The following is an 18,235-nucleotide window of genomic DNA, read 5'->3' on the forward strand; positions in this document are numbered from 1 at the left end:
GGGAAAAACAAATTTTCCTATGACTGACTCCTTATTAACAACAAACTCCTCATAAGAGAGAGGAAATAAGTCAATAAGGTATTTTGTTATATCTGAAGAGAGCCTTTTTGAAGATATTTATTATGTGGAATGGTAACTAAGAAGAGAATTCATAAGAAAGTTTACGAAAGTCATGTACAATAATTATAATAGTTTACATTTACTGGAGTATACTAAGCGCCAGGTAGCTTATGACTGCTGATATGTTATTAGCTAATGTTAAATTCTCACAAGCCTGTGAAGGACAGAAAACTATTCCCATTTTATAGATCAGAAAATTGAACCAGAGAGGTGAAGAAATTTGCCCAAGATAATACGAAATGTTTGAGCTGAGATACAAACCCAGGATATCATAGCCTATATTCTTAGTCACTAAACTTTTCTGGTTCTTAGTACTAATTAAATTAATATGATCTAAACTGGATACTTTATGTTCATGTATCCCACCTAGATCACTTTGATATTTGAAATTACATAATGAACAATGTACATAAAACATTGACCTACAGGTCCACAATGTCACAAGCAGTTGACCTCAATAGACTATACTATTCTGAAGGGCATTCTAAGGGTCTTTTGAGAAGAATTTACAAAAAAATAACAAAAACCTCAAACTGAGAACTCCACCACCTCTATTCTCACCAGAAACCCAGATCCAACTATCTATCCATCTTTCTGTTTATCTGTCTAATCTATTTTCTGAACACTGTGTAGGTTGTATACATCATACTCCTTGATAGTTAATACTGCCATGTATTTATGTAGTGACCTTAAGTGCAGTTAAAGTCTTAAAGACCTTAAGCCTTTTCTCCTCCCTGCTGGATCCTATTCAGGATCATGTATTATATTTAACTGTCGTTGTCTCTTTAACTGTTTTGTTTTTTTTTTAATTTGAAGACATATATAGGACATAAGCTTTCCCATCTCAACCACTCCCAATTCAGTAGTAGGATTAATCACATTCACAAAATGGAAGTACCCTCACTACCCTCCATTACTAAAACTTTCCATCTCCCTAAATATTATGCATTAACTCCCCATTCCCTCTTTGCCCCACCCCTGGCAAGCTGTATGTCTCTATGAGCTTGCATGTACTCTAATACTTTTTTTTGGTAGTTAACCATAGGCTTAAATTTAATATCCTAAATCTATAACAACTCGTTTTCTTTGATACCAACTTCAGAAGTATACATAAAATATATTTCTGTACCCTCTACCCCTGCCTTTATTTAGTTCTTGTCTCAGATTACATAGTTATACATTAAGAGTCCAAACCACTGGTTTATCATTGCATTTTATGGATTTACCTTTTAGATCCTGTAGGAAGTGGAAAGTACAATACTACTGGCATTTATATTTACCCATGTTGTTTTACTCACCAAAGATCTTCATTTCTTTTGGCAGCTTCAACCTATTGTCTATTATCCTTTCAACCTGCAGGACTCTATTTAGCATCTCTTGTAGGGCCAGTATAATAGCCAGTTTTTGTTTATCTGGGAAGGTCTTAATCTTGTCCTCTTTTTTTTTTTTTTGAGGTACCAAGACCTCATATGTGGGAAGCTGGTGCTCAACCAGTGAGCCACATCAGCTCCCCTGAATGGGTTTTTTTGGTTTGTTTGCTTGTTTTGGTTTTTTTTTTAAGGAGGCACCAAGAACTGAACCCAGGACCTCCCATGTGGGAAGCAGACACTCAAGTGCTTGAGACACATACACTCCCTTGCCCTCATTTTTTTTTTTTAAGATTTATTATATATTTCTTTTCTCTCCCCTTACCCCCACCCCAGTTGTCTGTTCTCTGTGTCGATTTGCTGCGTGTTCTTCTTTTGTCTGCTTTTTGTTGTTGTCAGCGGCAAGGGAATCTGTGTTTCTTTTTGTTATGTCATCTTGCTGGGTCAGCTCTCCGTGTGTGCGGCGCCATTCCTGGGCAGGCTGCACTTTCTTTCGCGCTGGGCGGCTCTCCTTACGGGGCCCACTCCTTGTGCGTGGGGCTCCCCTACCCGGGGATACCCCCACATGGCAGGGCACTCCTTGCGCGCATCAACACTGCACATGGGCCAGCTCCACACAGGTTAAGGAGGCCCGGGGTTTGAACTGCGGACTTCCCATGTGGTAGATTGATGCCCTATCCACTGGGCCAAGTCCGCTTCCCCTGCCCTCATTTTTGAAAGACAGTTTTGTCAGATATAGAATTCTTGGCTGGCAGCTTTTGGTTTCAGCACTTTAAATGTCTTCCATTGCATCTTGGAGTGGAAGACATCTTGGATGTGTATATTCATGTCTTTCTTTAAATTTGAGAAGTGTTTAGCCATTATTTCTTTGAATATTCTCTCTATTCCTTTCTCTCTTTCTTCCCCTACCAGGATTTCTACAATGTGTATATTGTCATGCTTAATAGTGTCCCACAGATTCCTCAGCCTGTTTACTTTTCTTCATTTTTTTTCCCCACTTTTCAGATGAATGTCTTCACAGTCACTCTTCTGCCAGTTTCTGCTGTTGAACCACTGTAGGGAATTTTAAATGCTTGTTACTCTGGTCTTCAGCTTCATTTGATTCCTTTTCGTAATTTCCATCTCTCTATTGATATTCTTTCTGTTCATGTATTGTTTTCCAGATTTCTTTTAGTTCTTTGTCTATGTTTTCCTTTAGCTTTTTGAGCATATTTAGGAACATTTTTTAAAGATCTTTGTCTAGAATGTCCCAGATCTGATCCTCCTCATTGATGGTTCCTCTCCTTTGCCTGGACCATCACATCCTATTTCATTGTTTGTTCTGTGATGACCTTTTGTTGAAACTTGGACACTTTGATATTTTAATGTGTTATCACTGGAATTTAGATGTTGAGGCATCTTTTCCTTAAGCTTGTATCTGGTTAGTGTTATGACAGAGCTTTCCTTGAATGCCAGGGGCTAACAAAAAAAAGGGAAAAAAAAGTTCATCTTTCCCAGTCTTTGCAGATTGACCTGCTGCTATGAGTGCCCTCCTTCAGGACTTATCCTTACAGTGAGTTTAGAAGATAGCTCCTGGCCAGAGCATAGGGACCTTATCTTGGGTATATGCATGTGGCCCTAGGAATTCCCCCATTTATATAGTTCTAAATGTCCCCTCTTCCCTAAGTTTCCTCATGGTCCCAAGCACTACGTTATATGTCCTACAGCCAGCAATCTCTTTCCCCAGGCCTCACGACTTGACTGCTCTCCCACAGCATTCTGTAGGAGAGCTCAGTGAGCCGCCTTCTACATGCAGGGCAAATTTTGGGATGGCAATTCCCTATGGCCACCCACAGACTGACTGAGTCAGACATACATGCTCCCAGTTTTTGAATAAGGGTTACTATACTCCCTTTAGAACCAGGACCAGGAATCCACACACTGGGGGCATGGGCTGGCTCTACACCAAGCTGGTAAGGGGTTGGGGAAAGCCCAGCCAGGATGCCATGAGAGTCTCTCTCTCTTTTGTAGACTTTTTCTTGACTTGATGCTTACCCTGCAGTCCTTTAACTGTTTTCTGGAGCTTTGAGAAAGATGTTTCTGCCCGTTTTTGTTGGTTCAAAGCTTCTGTGGGGACATGGAACCCTGAAGCATCTTACTCCACCATCTTGATCAGGGCAGAAGAGTGTTCCAGCTTTTAAATTGATTATCTTATTGTCTGGGTAATGCTACTCTTCTAGAGGGAAGAAGGATATATGACTGTCTATTTTCCAAGTGGTTGAAATAAAAATGTTTTAAAGTTTCATTTTAAAACATTTAAAGCATAAGATGCTGAACATAGAGATCAGCTTGAATTTGAGTTCCAGGACTGCCACTTTGAGCAAGTTTCTTAACTTGTTTGACCTTCATTTCTCTTAATTGCAAATTGGGGGCAATACAATGTTTTGTTTTATTTTTTTAAATGTTTTTAATAGGCTTCTTATGAGAATTTAATAAAAATAATTGATTAAAACTTTTAGCACAGGGAAACAGACTAGGCCCAGTGGTTAGGGCATCCGTCTACCACATGGGAGGTCTGTGGTTCAAACCCCAGGCCTCCTTGACCCATGTGGAGCTGGCCCATGCTCAGTGGTGATGCGTGCAATGAGTGCTGTGCCACGCAGGGGTGTCCCCGCGTAGGGGAGCCCCACGCGCAAGGAGTGCGCCCCATAAAGAGAGCCACTCAGCACAAAAGAAAGTGCAGCCTGCCCAGGAATGGCGCCGCACACACGGAGATCTGACACAGTAAGATGACGCAACAAAAAGAAACACAGATTCCTGTGCTGCTGTCAGCAACAGAAGTGAACAAAGAAGATGCAGCAAATAGACACAGAGAACAGACAACCAGGGCGGGGGCGGGGGAGAGAAATAAATGAATAAATACATCTTTTTAAAAAAAAACTTTTAGCACAGTACTGGTAGATAATCAGCACTCAATTAATGGATAATTCTCTCTCCTTATCATCTAAAGGAGGGGATAGTAAACTTTTTCTATAAAGGGTCAAATGGTAAATATTTTCAACTTCACAGGCCATGTAGTCTGTATGTTGAATCTACTCAGCTATACCACTGTGGTGCGAAAACAGCCTTAGCCAATATGTAAATAAATGAGTGTGGCTGGATTCTAATAAAGCTTCATTTACAAAAACAGGTGGCAGGCCAGATTTAGCTCTTAAACCATAGTTGGCCAAACCCTCATCTAAAGAATTCATAGTCCAGTTAGTATGAGTATTTTTGTTTGTTAATTAACTAAAATTTCTTTGAGCATAATCTTACTTAAAAAGTACCCTTGCCATTTTATAAATTTATGCATCAGGTCAAATCATTTTTCTGTATGAACACAGGTGTATAATATCTCATTATAAATGAAAAAGCCAATTTCTTTGATGTCACCGAAGCTATTTTAATAGTAGTATTCTGTTTATACAACTTTTGAAATGATCTTGTTTCATTGATTTATCTTTTCTTCAACAGAAGCAGTTTTTTTTGTTTTATTTATATTTTGCCAGGGGGATTTATGTATCACATGAGTGGACCTGGCAATGTGACTTTTGTGATCTTTTTCAGCATTAAGATTCTGTTGTTGCAATGCAGTAATTTGTTTCTTTTCACTTCTGCATTTCTACCATTCATGCCTCTACCTTTAAAAATTAAGGTTACCTTTCCCTGTCTTTTTCTCTCAGGTCTGGGTTGTTTCTGATGCTTAATTTTCCTTGCTAAGGCAGTGACCTATTGGAGCCTTTCCCTATATTCTTTTGGCTCTCAAGGTCATTGAGCTCTTCTCTCGCCCAGGTATCCCCTTCTTTTCCTTTCTCCCAGTTTTTGTAGGCAATTTAGCTAAGGTTTAAATGGAGGAATCACCATTTCCCTATAAACAGTTAAATATCCATATATAAAAAATAGAAACCATTGTTTCTAGTAGATTTCCTTGACACCTCTTGCTGGGTTGGGACCAAAACAAGGACTCAACTGGATTTTTTATTACCAGCGCGTTCCTTTATTTACTTAACTAATTGAGAATTAATTACCAAATGCTATATCATAGCAAGAAATTTAATTCCACCTTTGAGAAAATTAGGTTGGTACTGTCTTCTAAAGAAATAGGAAGATATAGTAGGTTCCTTGAAGGTGGGAATGACATATTCTGGTTCCTTTATATAGATGTGATATATTTGTTGAAATAGTATTCAATTGAACCTCAGTTATTTGAGATAAGAGAATCATTCTTGTTGTGTTTTTATCTGCTTTATGTTCTTACCAACCTCTGTAATGCTACGCAATATATTAAAATTACTTTTTAACAGTACGGTCCACATAAAAATTGAAAGTTAATTGCTCTTTTTGCTTTGTTTTGTTTTTCTTACCTATTTTGTATAACATGCCAATCCATACCAATTCAAGCTCTCTTTTTCTCAGATGGTGGCCAAAGTAAAGGGGACACTAAATTACCACGGAAATCTCAATGACTTCCCAGCAAGCAAAGGAGATGAAACATTTAATTGACTGATGGAATCTACCTGATGGGAAAGTACTTATGTGGTCATAGGGCTGCTGTTTCTGTCAATGTTTACATTCTCTCGTCCCAAGCACTGTGGTGAGGAGGAAAAAGAAAAGAAAACATTACTTGATCAAAGCCAGGTGCAGAAGGAAGAAATGCTTTTGTGCAAAGTTAGTGACCTTTGGTCTCTTCTAAGAAAGACAAAGTTACCATATTAACTGACTTGAAAGAGACTCAGTTGTCAAACCCACAGAAGTACAAATTTGATATTTCACAGGAGAGGAAAAAGGAAGTTGAGAGGATTTGGGTAAACTCCATCCATCCTGGGGGTTGGTTCTGAACACTCGTAGACATAATTGCATAATAAAAGTCAGTATGTCTGGAATTAGGCCAGTTTGTCAGGAGTACTAATCATGTCTTTGAGTGGACTATGCAGCAAGTGATAAGTTTGCCACAAAAAATTTAATGACTCAATGTCTGATACAGACGGAATCTGAGTAACTACTGAATCCTCAAAATTCCTGAACAGACTTGAACCTTCTCCAGCTTGTAGCAGCTTCCCACGTAGAACAGTGAACTAAAGATGCTGCCAAAAATTATTAGCACAGTGATATATATTATTATATCATCTAGAGTTTTTTAAAGTCAAGAAATTGAGCCTGTTGCTCTTAAAGAAACAAAACCTAGATGTCCCCTTTTTGTAAAAGGGTCGATTTCATCTTCCATTCAGAAGCAGGTACTTAACTCTTTTCTTCAGGTGGTGTGTGCTTTTGGGTATTGAGTGATTAATTTTTATTTCCTTTCTTGATGTTTAAATGTGACTGTGTTCACATTTTTTCTTGAGAAATGGATCCTTTGAGAAATGACTGCTGCTTTGGTGCTCTTTGCCCTTGCAGGCCTATCAACATCAACTGTAGATTTTCCTTAAATTCACCTCAGTTCACAGTTTCTCCTGTTCTTTTAGCTAGTGGTATTTCAGATGATTATTAGCTATTGATATAAGCAGGGATACATATGTACTATACATGCTTCTTCATTGGGCATTCTGAATAGCATATATATTTTTTTAATTTTGAAGATGGTGTTTTAAAGGAAGAAATTACATTAAGGTCATGTGTACAATGGATTGTTTTTTTAAACAATCACAGCATAATATTTTTATTCCCTATATCCAGTGTAGTGAAATTGATTTTGAGCATTTGGGATCTTAAACTTTACCATTATTTATGCAGAGTATTTTTATGAGTTTAAACTTGCAGGCAGTAAGACCCTTTAGTTATTGCAGCTTCCTTATGCAAATAGAATATTCAACAAAGGATGTTAGAGAAATTTATGGTCCTGTTTGAATACACTTTATTTTTTTCATCTCATTGTTCTACTGTCTTTTTCTTACCCCTTATTTAGGCTTGTGACTGTTTTCAAACTGTACCCATAAGTACAGTATAAACTCTTTACTTGTCCATTTCTGGCAGACTAATTAAGAAACAAAATAACAAAATCTATTCAGCATCAGACTGGTGGTAGTACTAATCTGTTACTAGTAGCAAGATTTCTTGCATTTGTTTTCAATACACACCACCGTAAACCTTTAAGTTTATTTAAAGTATTTAACAGATCCTTTTCCTTTTATAAACAAAAGTCCTAGAACCCTATAGGACTGTGAATAAATTACCACAGATCTGTTCAGATCCATACGCCTATATTTTGATTTCAAAGCCACATTGGCTTGCTTCATAGCAAAAAAAGTTAATAAATAACTGAAACTTTAGTTCCAAGAACTTGTTACAATAAGGGGAAAGGATTATTTCAAAGGAGTCATTGATATAATTTCTTGTTTCTAAGAATTTAGTTTACCAATAAAACAAAGGTGATGCATCAACCCTATTTTGGAAGGATATTAGGATGTTGCAGGAGGTTTTGACTTGAATTGACCATGTTTGGTTAAGGTTTTTTTGTTTTTTTTTAATTAGGGTAAGTTACCCTGTCCTCTTGGTTTATTCCAAGGTAGTGGACCTCTTATTTTTTTTTACCTAATTTGAAAGAAAAAAAATGTCTTCGCTCATACTATCAGGTTAAGTGATAGGAGTTTTTCTTTGGGAAGATAACTTCTTTTACTTCCCAAACCAGGAGGGAAGTTGGGTCTTTTTAGAGTGCATATTATCCCTCTTCCTGCTCATAATTGTGCATGTATGCCTGTGTGTATGTGTATACACACACATATAAATTCATTACTACTTTAAATCAAGGAATATTAATTTCTCAAGTGCATCAATTCTGAATCATGCCATGTGAAGATCCCTGATGCCTCTTTTCTTGTCATTAGAAAAGAGCAGGATTATGAACTTCTACCCCAGAATAATTTTATACTAACCAGTAAAAATATCTGAAGGCCCTTGGTTTTGATGAGTCCATATGTATGGAGATTATATTTTATTCTCTTCAGTCTTGGTTCCTTAAGGACTGTTGTTGAAACTCCACCTCACCCCACACAACCACCACATTTTCACTACCGACTTACATCCAATTCAGTCAAGTTCATCTTTTTATGTTGTACAAATGAGTAAAAACATCCTTGTATTTCTGTATAGATAAACTATGTTCAGAAAGTTCCTACATGTAAATACAAACTTATTTCTTTTATAGATCATAACATTGAAAATGGTGTCCATACTTAATGGTCACCTCTCTTTACAGTTTTTCTTAGTAAAAAACAACATATAAATTGGTTATTTTTAGCACAGAGAACTTGTGACTCATACTGTATTTTTGCACTTAAAGTATATTATTTTTTAAAATGAATAATTGGAAAGGATATAGAGCATTGTGTATTTCTGAAGAGCATTAGCAACATCCCAATGCAAAAATATTCAACACCCTTAATTATAGCCTATTCAGCAGGATTTTTGATTCAGGAAGACTAAACTGTTTTCAGCTGTCTTATATTTTAAATTGCCTTCACTGATACATAAGCTGTTACTGTACATACAAGTTACTCCTCAGTATTCACAAGCAATAATGGTCAGCAGAGTTGTCTCCAGAGACAGACAGTAGTGCTGAGCCTCCGGTTGGAGACTGTTTGGGAGCCAAGTGTCAAGCTCATTCAGAGCCTCCAAGATAAATGCTAGCAATAATTTCCATTATAAGTCAATTATAGTTCTTTCTCATATGCTTCTGCAATCAGAGGGTAAAAAAAAATATATCATGATTTTAAAACAACCTGAAGAAAAAGGTTTTGGGAAAAGGAGTGATGTTAATCTCAAGTTACAAAATCTTGATCTCATTTTGAGTACAACAGAGGATTGTGTTAATACATTCTTTCATGCGCCCACCACCCCTTTGATGGATGTTGTTACCCCAAATTACATATTTTATGTCATCAAAGTTGACTAAGGTTTATTGTATCACCAAGATAAGGGGAAGAACCTGGCACATGTTTGAATACTGTGGGTTTGACACCTGTTTGGAAACAACTTATTGGAAATGATTTTTAATCCAGGATATTTTTTCCCAAAGCAGATCTAAATTGTTTACTACCTGGGGATGGGAAGGGCAGACACATCTAGTCTTTCTCCTCTTGTTGCCCTTTACTGTACCCCTTTCCACCTCTACTTGGTTCAAGACATTTTCTAAAATGAAAAATTCTACTGTTATTCAAACTGCCATTGATTGAGAACTCTATATCCCTTGGGATCCTTTTAGAACTCCAATTATCTATCATATTTGCTGCTACATTTGTAAAATGAATTTTGCCTGTATTGGTTGGTTTTAATTTTCATTTCTTTATTTCTAGGGGGGGATTAGCATATATTTTGACCCATGTATAGAATTAGGATACTTTATTTTAGGAGTGTACCATAAAAGCACACTGGTCCCTGTATTGTTTTTATCATTTAGGTTTTGAATTTGTGTTTGCTTTTGTTTTTGTTTGGTTTAAAAGTTGGAAATAGTAAACTGAGAAAAATCTTTAATCAGGCCAAACTTGAGAACTTTCCTTGTGCTTCAGCACTAAATTTCTGCTGATCTTATGTTCTCAAAAGGGGCACTTTTATCTATGTGTATGATTGTTTTTTGTTTTTGTTTTGGGTGGTCATTTTTTGTTTTTGTTTTTGTTTTGCTTTTGGGGGTGTTTTGTAATGAATGAAGCAGAAGAAAAATGCAGTAGTAGGTAAAAGACTGAATACAAACATGTTATGCAATTTTATTTTATAAAATTTTAAGAGGAAAAGTTTAGCTCTTTGTAAATCATTTCTTAGCTCTGGTAAGATGCTTATATTACTCCTCAAAAACATGCTCTATTCAGGCCTTTGTCTTTGTTAAGTGCCTTTTTTTTTCTTTCTTTTCCCCCCCTCTTTTGAAACTGTTCTCAGATATTCTAAAGTACAGGCTTCTAAGTCAGGGATTCAGGAGGAAGAATCTCAAACTTGCCAAGGTCATGTAATGCTGTAATACTCTTCTTTATATGTATATGGATATATGTGTAGATACATACATACATATATATATGTAATATATATAAAACTAGTAGCTGCTGTACCATGCATCCTTTCTAAGCACTCCCTTTCAATGATATTTGCAAACTTCTGCCTTGTTTATTCCATTGCTTTTAGTAGATTAAAATGGGCAATTGGGAAATTGTTTTTTCCCAAGATGCTATCTTCCCCTTTGAATATCTGTTGTAGAAGTTAACAAAAAAATATATAATAAGTTGGTTATTACAAGTAAAATAAATTTAATAGACTCATTGACTATTCCTGGATGGAACCCACTGTTCTGTGCCCTTCAAATTTTTTATTAAGTAATACAGGAGAAAGCATTGGAATAACAAGATTATTTTGTGTCAGGTTGATAAGGTGCACTGTGGCAGGTAAGACTAAAAAGACATGGGAGGGCTGGAGTTAGAATTATGGTATTATATCTAAATAATTTTTGAAGGAAGTTAGCAACTTTATCAATGTTAAAAATGCATCATATTTTCTTTCGGGTGGGAAATGTTTTTTGAAGAATTCATATAGCTGCCTATCTGTTAAAAGGTTAATAAACTTAGAAGTAGAAAGACTTCAGATACTGCGGAAAACATTTGTATATGCTATAGCATTCTTGAGCTCTTCAGTTTTCTTTTTATTTGCCAGATAATTATATTTGGCTAAATCTGATTTTATGGTTACTTAGATTTCTCCCTTACACACAGTAATTTAATTCCAGAATTTAAGACTCATCTGTTTCTTGTTGAAGACAAATTGATTTGACATGTTAAGGGAGACTAAGTTGAACCAATCCTCAAACCCAGTGCAAATATATTTAATAAGTGCCCCCTTTAAAATAAAAGTTTAATTGGGAAGAGGAAACTGATGGCCAAAAAGGAGAAAGTGAGACTCCCTGGTAACATTACTTGATAGCAAAACTGTTAACAGGTGGCCTGCATTCCAGTCATCAGTGTTATTCTTAAATTACTATTTGGGGGAATATCATTTAACCTTTGTGCCTCAGATTACCCACTAGAAAATTGGGTATAATAATATTCACCTACCTCCCAGGGATATCAGAGACTTTACTATTTCGAAAGTATTTTGAGTTTTTCTAAAAATGTCCTATATAATTAAAGGTAGTATTATCATCTTCCTGCAGAGGCTAAAAATGTTTCCCTTACAATGGGTATTGAAAGCACCATATGGTTTTTTAGTTTAAAAAAAAAGATCACTGGAATTCTAATTTAGATACATATTTGTTATTTAAACATATTATATTTGTGGTGGGATGAAATCATTAATTTCAGGTTAATGAGGAGAATGACACTAAGTTTCTTAGTTATAAGTAGATTTTTGAGCCTTTTACGGTGTTATTACTTAACGTGAGTTTTACCAAGGTTGTGGAGCTAAAGCTAGGTAAAGTTTGGATGAGTGGTTATTGGAGATGATAAATGATCCTGAAAGTTTTATCTGCCTCACTTTTCCATCTTTTGTATCTAATTTCTTTTGATTACTTGTTTGATGATGGATAGCTAAGCTTTTAACTTACTAAGAATGAATGGGAGTCTCCTTATTCTTTAAGTCAGAGATTATACACTATTCCTGAAATTACAGGTTTATCCAGCTTTGCACTGAAGGGGCAAGCACTACACACCTGTGTCTACTTTTAGCCAGTCTGCATTTGTAACTTATGCCTTTCAACCCATGAAAGAGTTGGAACCATTAGCTGTTGTAGAAAAATGAGAAAGGGAAAGCACGGATTCACTTCCTTGGCTATGGCAGGTTTGGAGGTGCAGGTAGAGGGAAATACGTTTTCCCCAACTCCTGGAGGAAACAAAGATCATTTTATCCCAGCTTCCATCCCTGCATTATTAACTAGTAATACATACAATTTTCCTTTTATCATTTAAAATAATAATGACAGGAAGAATGTATGTTGCAATTTTAGTTAAGGTTAAATGTGAGCCACAATTGTTAGGTGTGTTTGTAGATTTAAAGTGTAGCACATATTCAGGGTCAAGGAAGAGAATGTAGGGAGAAGAGGAACAAATTATCCAACTGAAATGGGTCAATAGAAAGGACCAAACCCGAGCAAACAGAGCATCTGGGTTAATTCCCAGAATTGACCAAGGCCAAATTAATCTCCAGTCAGATGACATTTTAGTTTTTTTAATTACTTTTTTTTAATTGATTTTTTTTTCAGATAAGGCCTTAGTAGCCTCTGAATATCAACTATGCAGATAGACATACTCTTTATTTTCCACCATTTTGTCCACATTTCCTCGTTTACCATTCTTCAAATAAATGTTCAGACTTCTACCCAAAGAAATAAGGCATAAGGGTTTTGTTGAATGTGTGTTCATTTAGGGAAAATTAACAGAGAAGCCTAAAATAGAGGTATTTTGTGTTTTTGTCTGTCTTAAAATGTGAACTTTATTTTCAAAAAGTACAGATCATTTTACTGGTGCAAAACTAGTTAATATCATGGAATGACTTTGGATTGTTAGGATAAAATCATCCCAGTGTTCAATTCGGAGAAAGTTTCAGATTCTCTGGCACAATGTTCAGGTTATTAGAGCTGAAAGAAGGTCAGACTGTAATTAGAAATAGCTTTGATTATTAATGTTGGATTCTTCTTTCCTCATTTGCTTTAGTCTTCATTTTGTTTTCCTCTGGTCTGAGCTGTTAAATTAACCACTTCTTCAAGTTTGCATATTGTTACCAGTCTAGGAAAGAAAGACTAAACTCTTTCACATTCTTTTCTCACTGGTCTTGGCAATCTCTCCTTTGTCCCCAGTGAATTCAAAAATAAAGGCTACAGGCATATTCCAGGAGACTGTTTACATCCCAGCAGAGGATGCCAACAGGGCCTCTCTTAGGATTTTCATTAATCTGCCTTTGAATAACTTGATATTGAATTACATTTTTCTTAAATAATCCCGAAGTACCATTCACTTGAAAGTAGCTATTTGTGATCTTTATTTAATTTCTTCATGTTGTAGTACTTCTACTTCTCAATCTTTCCTACATATTTCCATCTCATAGTAGGTTAGTAATTAAACTTCAGATAGCTTCCCAAAACTGTTACGCAAGCAGGTCTAGAATACTTTTAGAAATAAGTAGAATAATTAAAGAGGTCTTTGTGTCCAGGACTTAGTCACTTGCATCACTGGTGACAGAAATTTTTTTTCTTTTCCTTTGTATTACAAAATAGATTTCTCTACCAAATGATATTGTAGACATAGCTTCCTCTTGATACCTTGCAAAGTTGTTCTAACATTAAGAAGAGATGCAGACCTTTGATAGGGGCTCTTATTTCTCATTAACTCTCATTCTCTATCTTGCTTTTTCTCATACTTCTGGAATAGTCCTGAGTCAAACAGGCTCTGTGAATCTTTAGTAACAATTTTATGTTCCTCAGAAACCTGTCTAGACATAATTTGCCCAATAAAATAATTCTCTTTCATCTTAAATCTGGTTTTAAAATATCTTATAATAGAACACCAATGGAAACTTAATTGAAATAAAAAATGAGATGACCCTTACCCAAGATAACTTGAAAATACTTCAGTTTTTTCAGTTATCAGCTTCATATACCCTTAGATCACATTTAGAAGTCAGCAGCAACCAAGACCAGCCAGTTGGCATGTTTTTCTATATGACAACATGCCCTTAATTGTCACATCTTCACTATCTTGTATTTTATATCATTGCAGCCATAAATATTCCTCATTTTTTGCTTATCTCTGCCATTTGCAGGGATAGCATGCCCTCTGCCAGCAAATTGGGTTTTCTTTCCCATACTTATAAAATCACCAAGGATTACCCCCGTTTTGTCTAGAGGCATTAAAATAGAAGTTATTCTCAGTTGACAAAAGTATTACTGTTTCATATAGTTAGTTAGAAATTTGACCAACTTTGGCCAATTTTTTAAGTCTTGACTATGCCTACGTAACGAATTATATATACCTTCTGAAACCTTCAGAAAAGCATGGGATCCTTCTAGAGATAGGTTCCCACCCTACAAATAATTTCCTCTGAACCGTGGCCAGCCTCCATAGAGAAATACTTAAACTTTGCACTGTAAAATATTTTATTGTAAGAAATATAAAAAATATCAAATTATTCTTTAAGGAAAGTACATAAACCTAGGGCCATTCCCTGTGTTTTGCTTGCTAAACATTGTCAAGCTTAAAAGAAGAGGAAAATAAGTCTCTGGCTGGTGAAAATTTTGTGCCCCAAATATGTTAATCAGAGTCTACCAAGGTAACTAAGTTATGAGTATTTTCTCTCTTTTAGTACAAGCAAGAACGTTAATTTGCAGTTATAAAAATCATTATGGGACTGCAAACCTTTTTTGCTGTCCTGATTGGAAAAATGATTTTGATTTTAGTCTGGGTAAGCACATATTTCCAAACCTTGCAGTATGAATTTTGATAAGAGAATGACAGAAGGAAATAGGACTTATTTATACAGTGAATGTTCACTCTGTAGAGGAACTTCCCTCCAGTTAATACATCTTCCCCTTACTTTAGCCACCTCCACAATTGATATAGATGCCAACATGTTTCAAAACCAAACTGAAGAAGGGGCCTAAATAATTGCTGTTCTATAGGTGAATGGTACTAATTACTGTATTCCATTTGTTAATAGGGAGGTGCATTTTTGCTAACTTGAAGGGATATACTGTATTTTAAATAAGTGTGTGACTTAATATTTGGGTTGGGTTTTTTTTCTCCTTAAAAACTGGACCTGAACACAAGCTTTGAAAGTTGATATTGTAATAATCTCAGGACCTGAAAGATTGTAGCATTTAGTGTGTCTTAAAATAATGTACTGTACCAGCCATGGATTTTTGTAAATATTCCTGTCTCCCTTTTTTGTATTATTTTAGTAAAAAAAATAAAATAAATTTAAATAAAAGGGGGGGGGTGACAATATGTGAATGGTTGTGGGTACGTATGTGTGTGTGTGTTTGAATAAGGCTCTTTTGAGTTGAACTGGTGCTTGTTTAATTTCCAGCTCTAATAGGAGCAGGAATATGGACAAACTGCTGCTACTGAACCCTGCACTGAGCCTAGGTATTTCCATTTTGTCTTTTCCAGTGGTTGATTAAATGCTGGCTATCAGGAAATGACTAAAAAGTTAAAATTCTTCTTGCTTTCATCTTGCTTTTACATTATCAGTTCTACATGAACTTTAATGATAAAAAGTTTTCTAAACTTGTCTCGGGCAGTTGCTGGTCTCTATTTTTTAAAGAAATCTAGTCCCTACTTTCTAAGAAGAAATGAGGGCAGGTAAAATTTTTAAACCAAAAAATTATGTTTCATAAATCCCTGCTGAATTTTGGATATGTGAGAGGGCCTAAACATTCCTAAATATGGATCTGTGAATTCAGTAAAGTAACCCCATGGACATACTCCTTCAGTGCAGTGATTTTTCTTCCTTTTTTTTTTTTTTTCTTTCGCAACAGCCTTGCTCATATTCCAGGTGTAGCTAGCAAACCCCTGTTCTAAAGTAGGAGCCTTATTTGATTCAGTGTAGATGTTTCCTGTCTATCATTTGTGACAGGGCCTTTTACATGAGTGTTTTTTCTTTTTGTATGTGTTACGTGTTTGTTGTATTAAATAAAGAGGAATGTACATATTATTCCTGTGTCTGTTGTATTATTGGGCTAACTTGGATTTAATGTTTCCTTCTTTCAGTAGTAGTTGAGCATCTTTTGTCTGTATCATACGGTGCTAGGCAATGTTGGATGCAGAAGTAAAAGACACAGTTCCCGCCCTCATCATACTCAGTTTGCAGTCACATGACAAGTTAAAAGATAATGGTTCAAAATTGGTCACAAAGACAGTCCATTGCCATCTGGCAATTGAGTTCAGAGGAGAGAAGAAATTGGACTGGAGTGATCTGGGAAAACTGTGAAGTGGATGGCACTTGAGCTGGGTCCCCCAAGATAGGTAGGATTTGGCTAGATGAATTAAAAATGGAATGCCTTGAGCAGAATCAGGAAGAAGCAGGAAGTAGACCAGTCTGATTATGGGGTATACGTTTCGAATAGTAGATTGTGAGTCCTTGAATGCAGCCTCAATAGATTCCTTCCTTTGGATAATAGTGTCTTGTCTTTCTTTTTTAGAAATGATCCTACCAGTGTCAGGGTTTGAAGTATAGACATGGACATTATCTTTGGAATGATCGTCTTTTTTTTTTTCCTTTTTGTTTAAGTTAAGGGCCAGGAATTGAACCTGGGACCTCGTATGTGAAAAGCCGGCACTCAACCACTGAACCACAGAGGCTCCCCTTAGTTTGTTTTTTTGTTTGTTTGCTTTTTGTCTTTTAGGAAGCACTGGGAACTGAACCCGGAACCTCCCATGACGGAAGCAGGTGCCCAACTGCTTGAGCCACATCTGCTCCCCAGAAACGATCATCTTTTAAAGCTTTATGAGTTGAGGATTTCTAGGAAAAGTGTTATTAAAAGAAAAGAACAGAGAAAGACTTCAGCCTTAAAAATCCAGGGTAGAGGGTAGGGAATGGATGAAGAGGAGATAGAAAGCAATTTGCCAGAGAAATTGAGCGGTTTGTCATCTGTAAGCTCAATATGTATCTATTAAAAAATATAGAGATGGACATAAACCCCAAAATATAAGGAGTGGTGGTGTGAGTGCATTTTTCTTCGTTTTGCTTTTACTTAATGTATTTTCAGTGTATTGTCATGAAGACCAAAAGAGGCTAGAATTTCAAAAAGTTGTGGTCATGATGCTTAGAGGGAGAAGACGGGGCTGCAAGTGCTTTTACTGGAAAAAAACTAATAACCTTTAAGGACAGTTTTACAAAAGGGTGTTCTTGGGAATAATAACCTCTTTAGATGCTTTTTGGAAAAAAAAGTCTGTGGCAAATAAGTTGACCAAACTTATAACTTATTTTCATCTTGTATATGTGTAATATTTACATATTAAAAGCGCCATTGGTACGCACAATTTTTTAGCCCATTATTTCCCAGGTTTGTTTGACCATGGAACACTTGTTTCATGTGCTCCAATTAACACTAAATATAAGGCATGTAAAGCACTTAGCATAATGTCTTACATGTAGTAAGCACTAAATAAATGTTAGCTTTTATTAACATTCTTAGAACTAGTGTTCCGCAGTACATACTAGGAAATACAAAGTAACAGATTCTTTTTTCAGGGCAAGTAAGAACTGAAGTGCTACATATAAGTGTCTTTGCTCAGTGGCAAAGTAAGAAATAGAGATAACTAGTTAATACATGAAAAATGTTCAATCCCATTAATATAGAATACAAATATTAATATCATCACTCACAAAAATGAAGGGCAATTTGTCATGTATACAGAATCTTCTGTATTCTCCACCCTATAACACTAATTTTTACTTCTAGGAATGTATTCTAAGTACAGACAGATAAAGATCTATCTACAGAAGTATTCTTGTCAATAATATTTATGGTAGAAAAAAAAGAACAAACATGTTCAGCTCCAAGAGCAGCTGTATTATGATATCCATATCGTGAATTATTTTGCAAGCATTTTTTTGAGTAGTTACTGACAGGAAGTGCTCTCCATGTGTTAAATTTCAAAAAGGGATACAAAAAAATTATTACAGTATTATGCTAATTTGTTGAATACCTATATAAATGTTTATAGAAAAGAAGAAAAGGGACATACTTCAAAATAATAACAATAGTGTAGTCTTATTTTTAAAATAGCTCAAAAGTTTTTAAAATTAGAAGATAGGGCCCAAGGAGT

At 35.8% G+C, this 18,235-nt stretch overlaps 1 protein-coding gene across 2 annotated transcripts in view; it reads left to right on the forward strand.

Moving 5' to 3' along the window:
• UBN2 (ubinuclein 2) overlaps positions 1-18,235 on the forward strand; it is a 104,032-nt gene that overhangs the window by 70,347 nt on the left and 15,450 nt on the right. The window contains exon 17 of one of the 2 annotated variants that reach the window (XM_012526617.4): positions 5,922-7,368. The exons of the other annotated variant lie outside the window; for it this stretch is intronic. Coding sequence (XP_012382071.1) covers positions 5,922-5,971 — 50 coding nt within the window. The 3' untranslated portion in view covers positions 5,972-7,368. Of the gene's footprint in view, positions 1-5,921; positions 7,369-18,235 lie in introns of those variants that run through there. 2 annotated transcript variants of the gene reach the window in all.

This window comes from Dasypus novemcinctus, chromosome 5 (assembly GCF_030445035.2).
Source record: "Dasypus novemcinctus isolate mDasNov1 chromosome 5, mDasNov1.1.hap2, whole genome shotgun sequence".
Classification (NCBI taxonomy): Eukaryota; Metazoa; Chordata; class Mammalia; order Cingulata; family Dasypodidae; genus Dasypus; species Dasypus novemcinctus.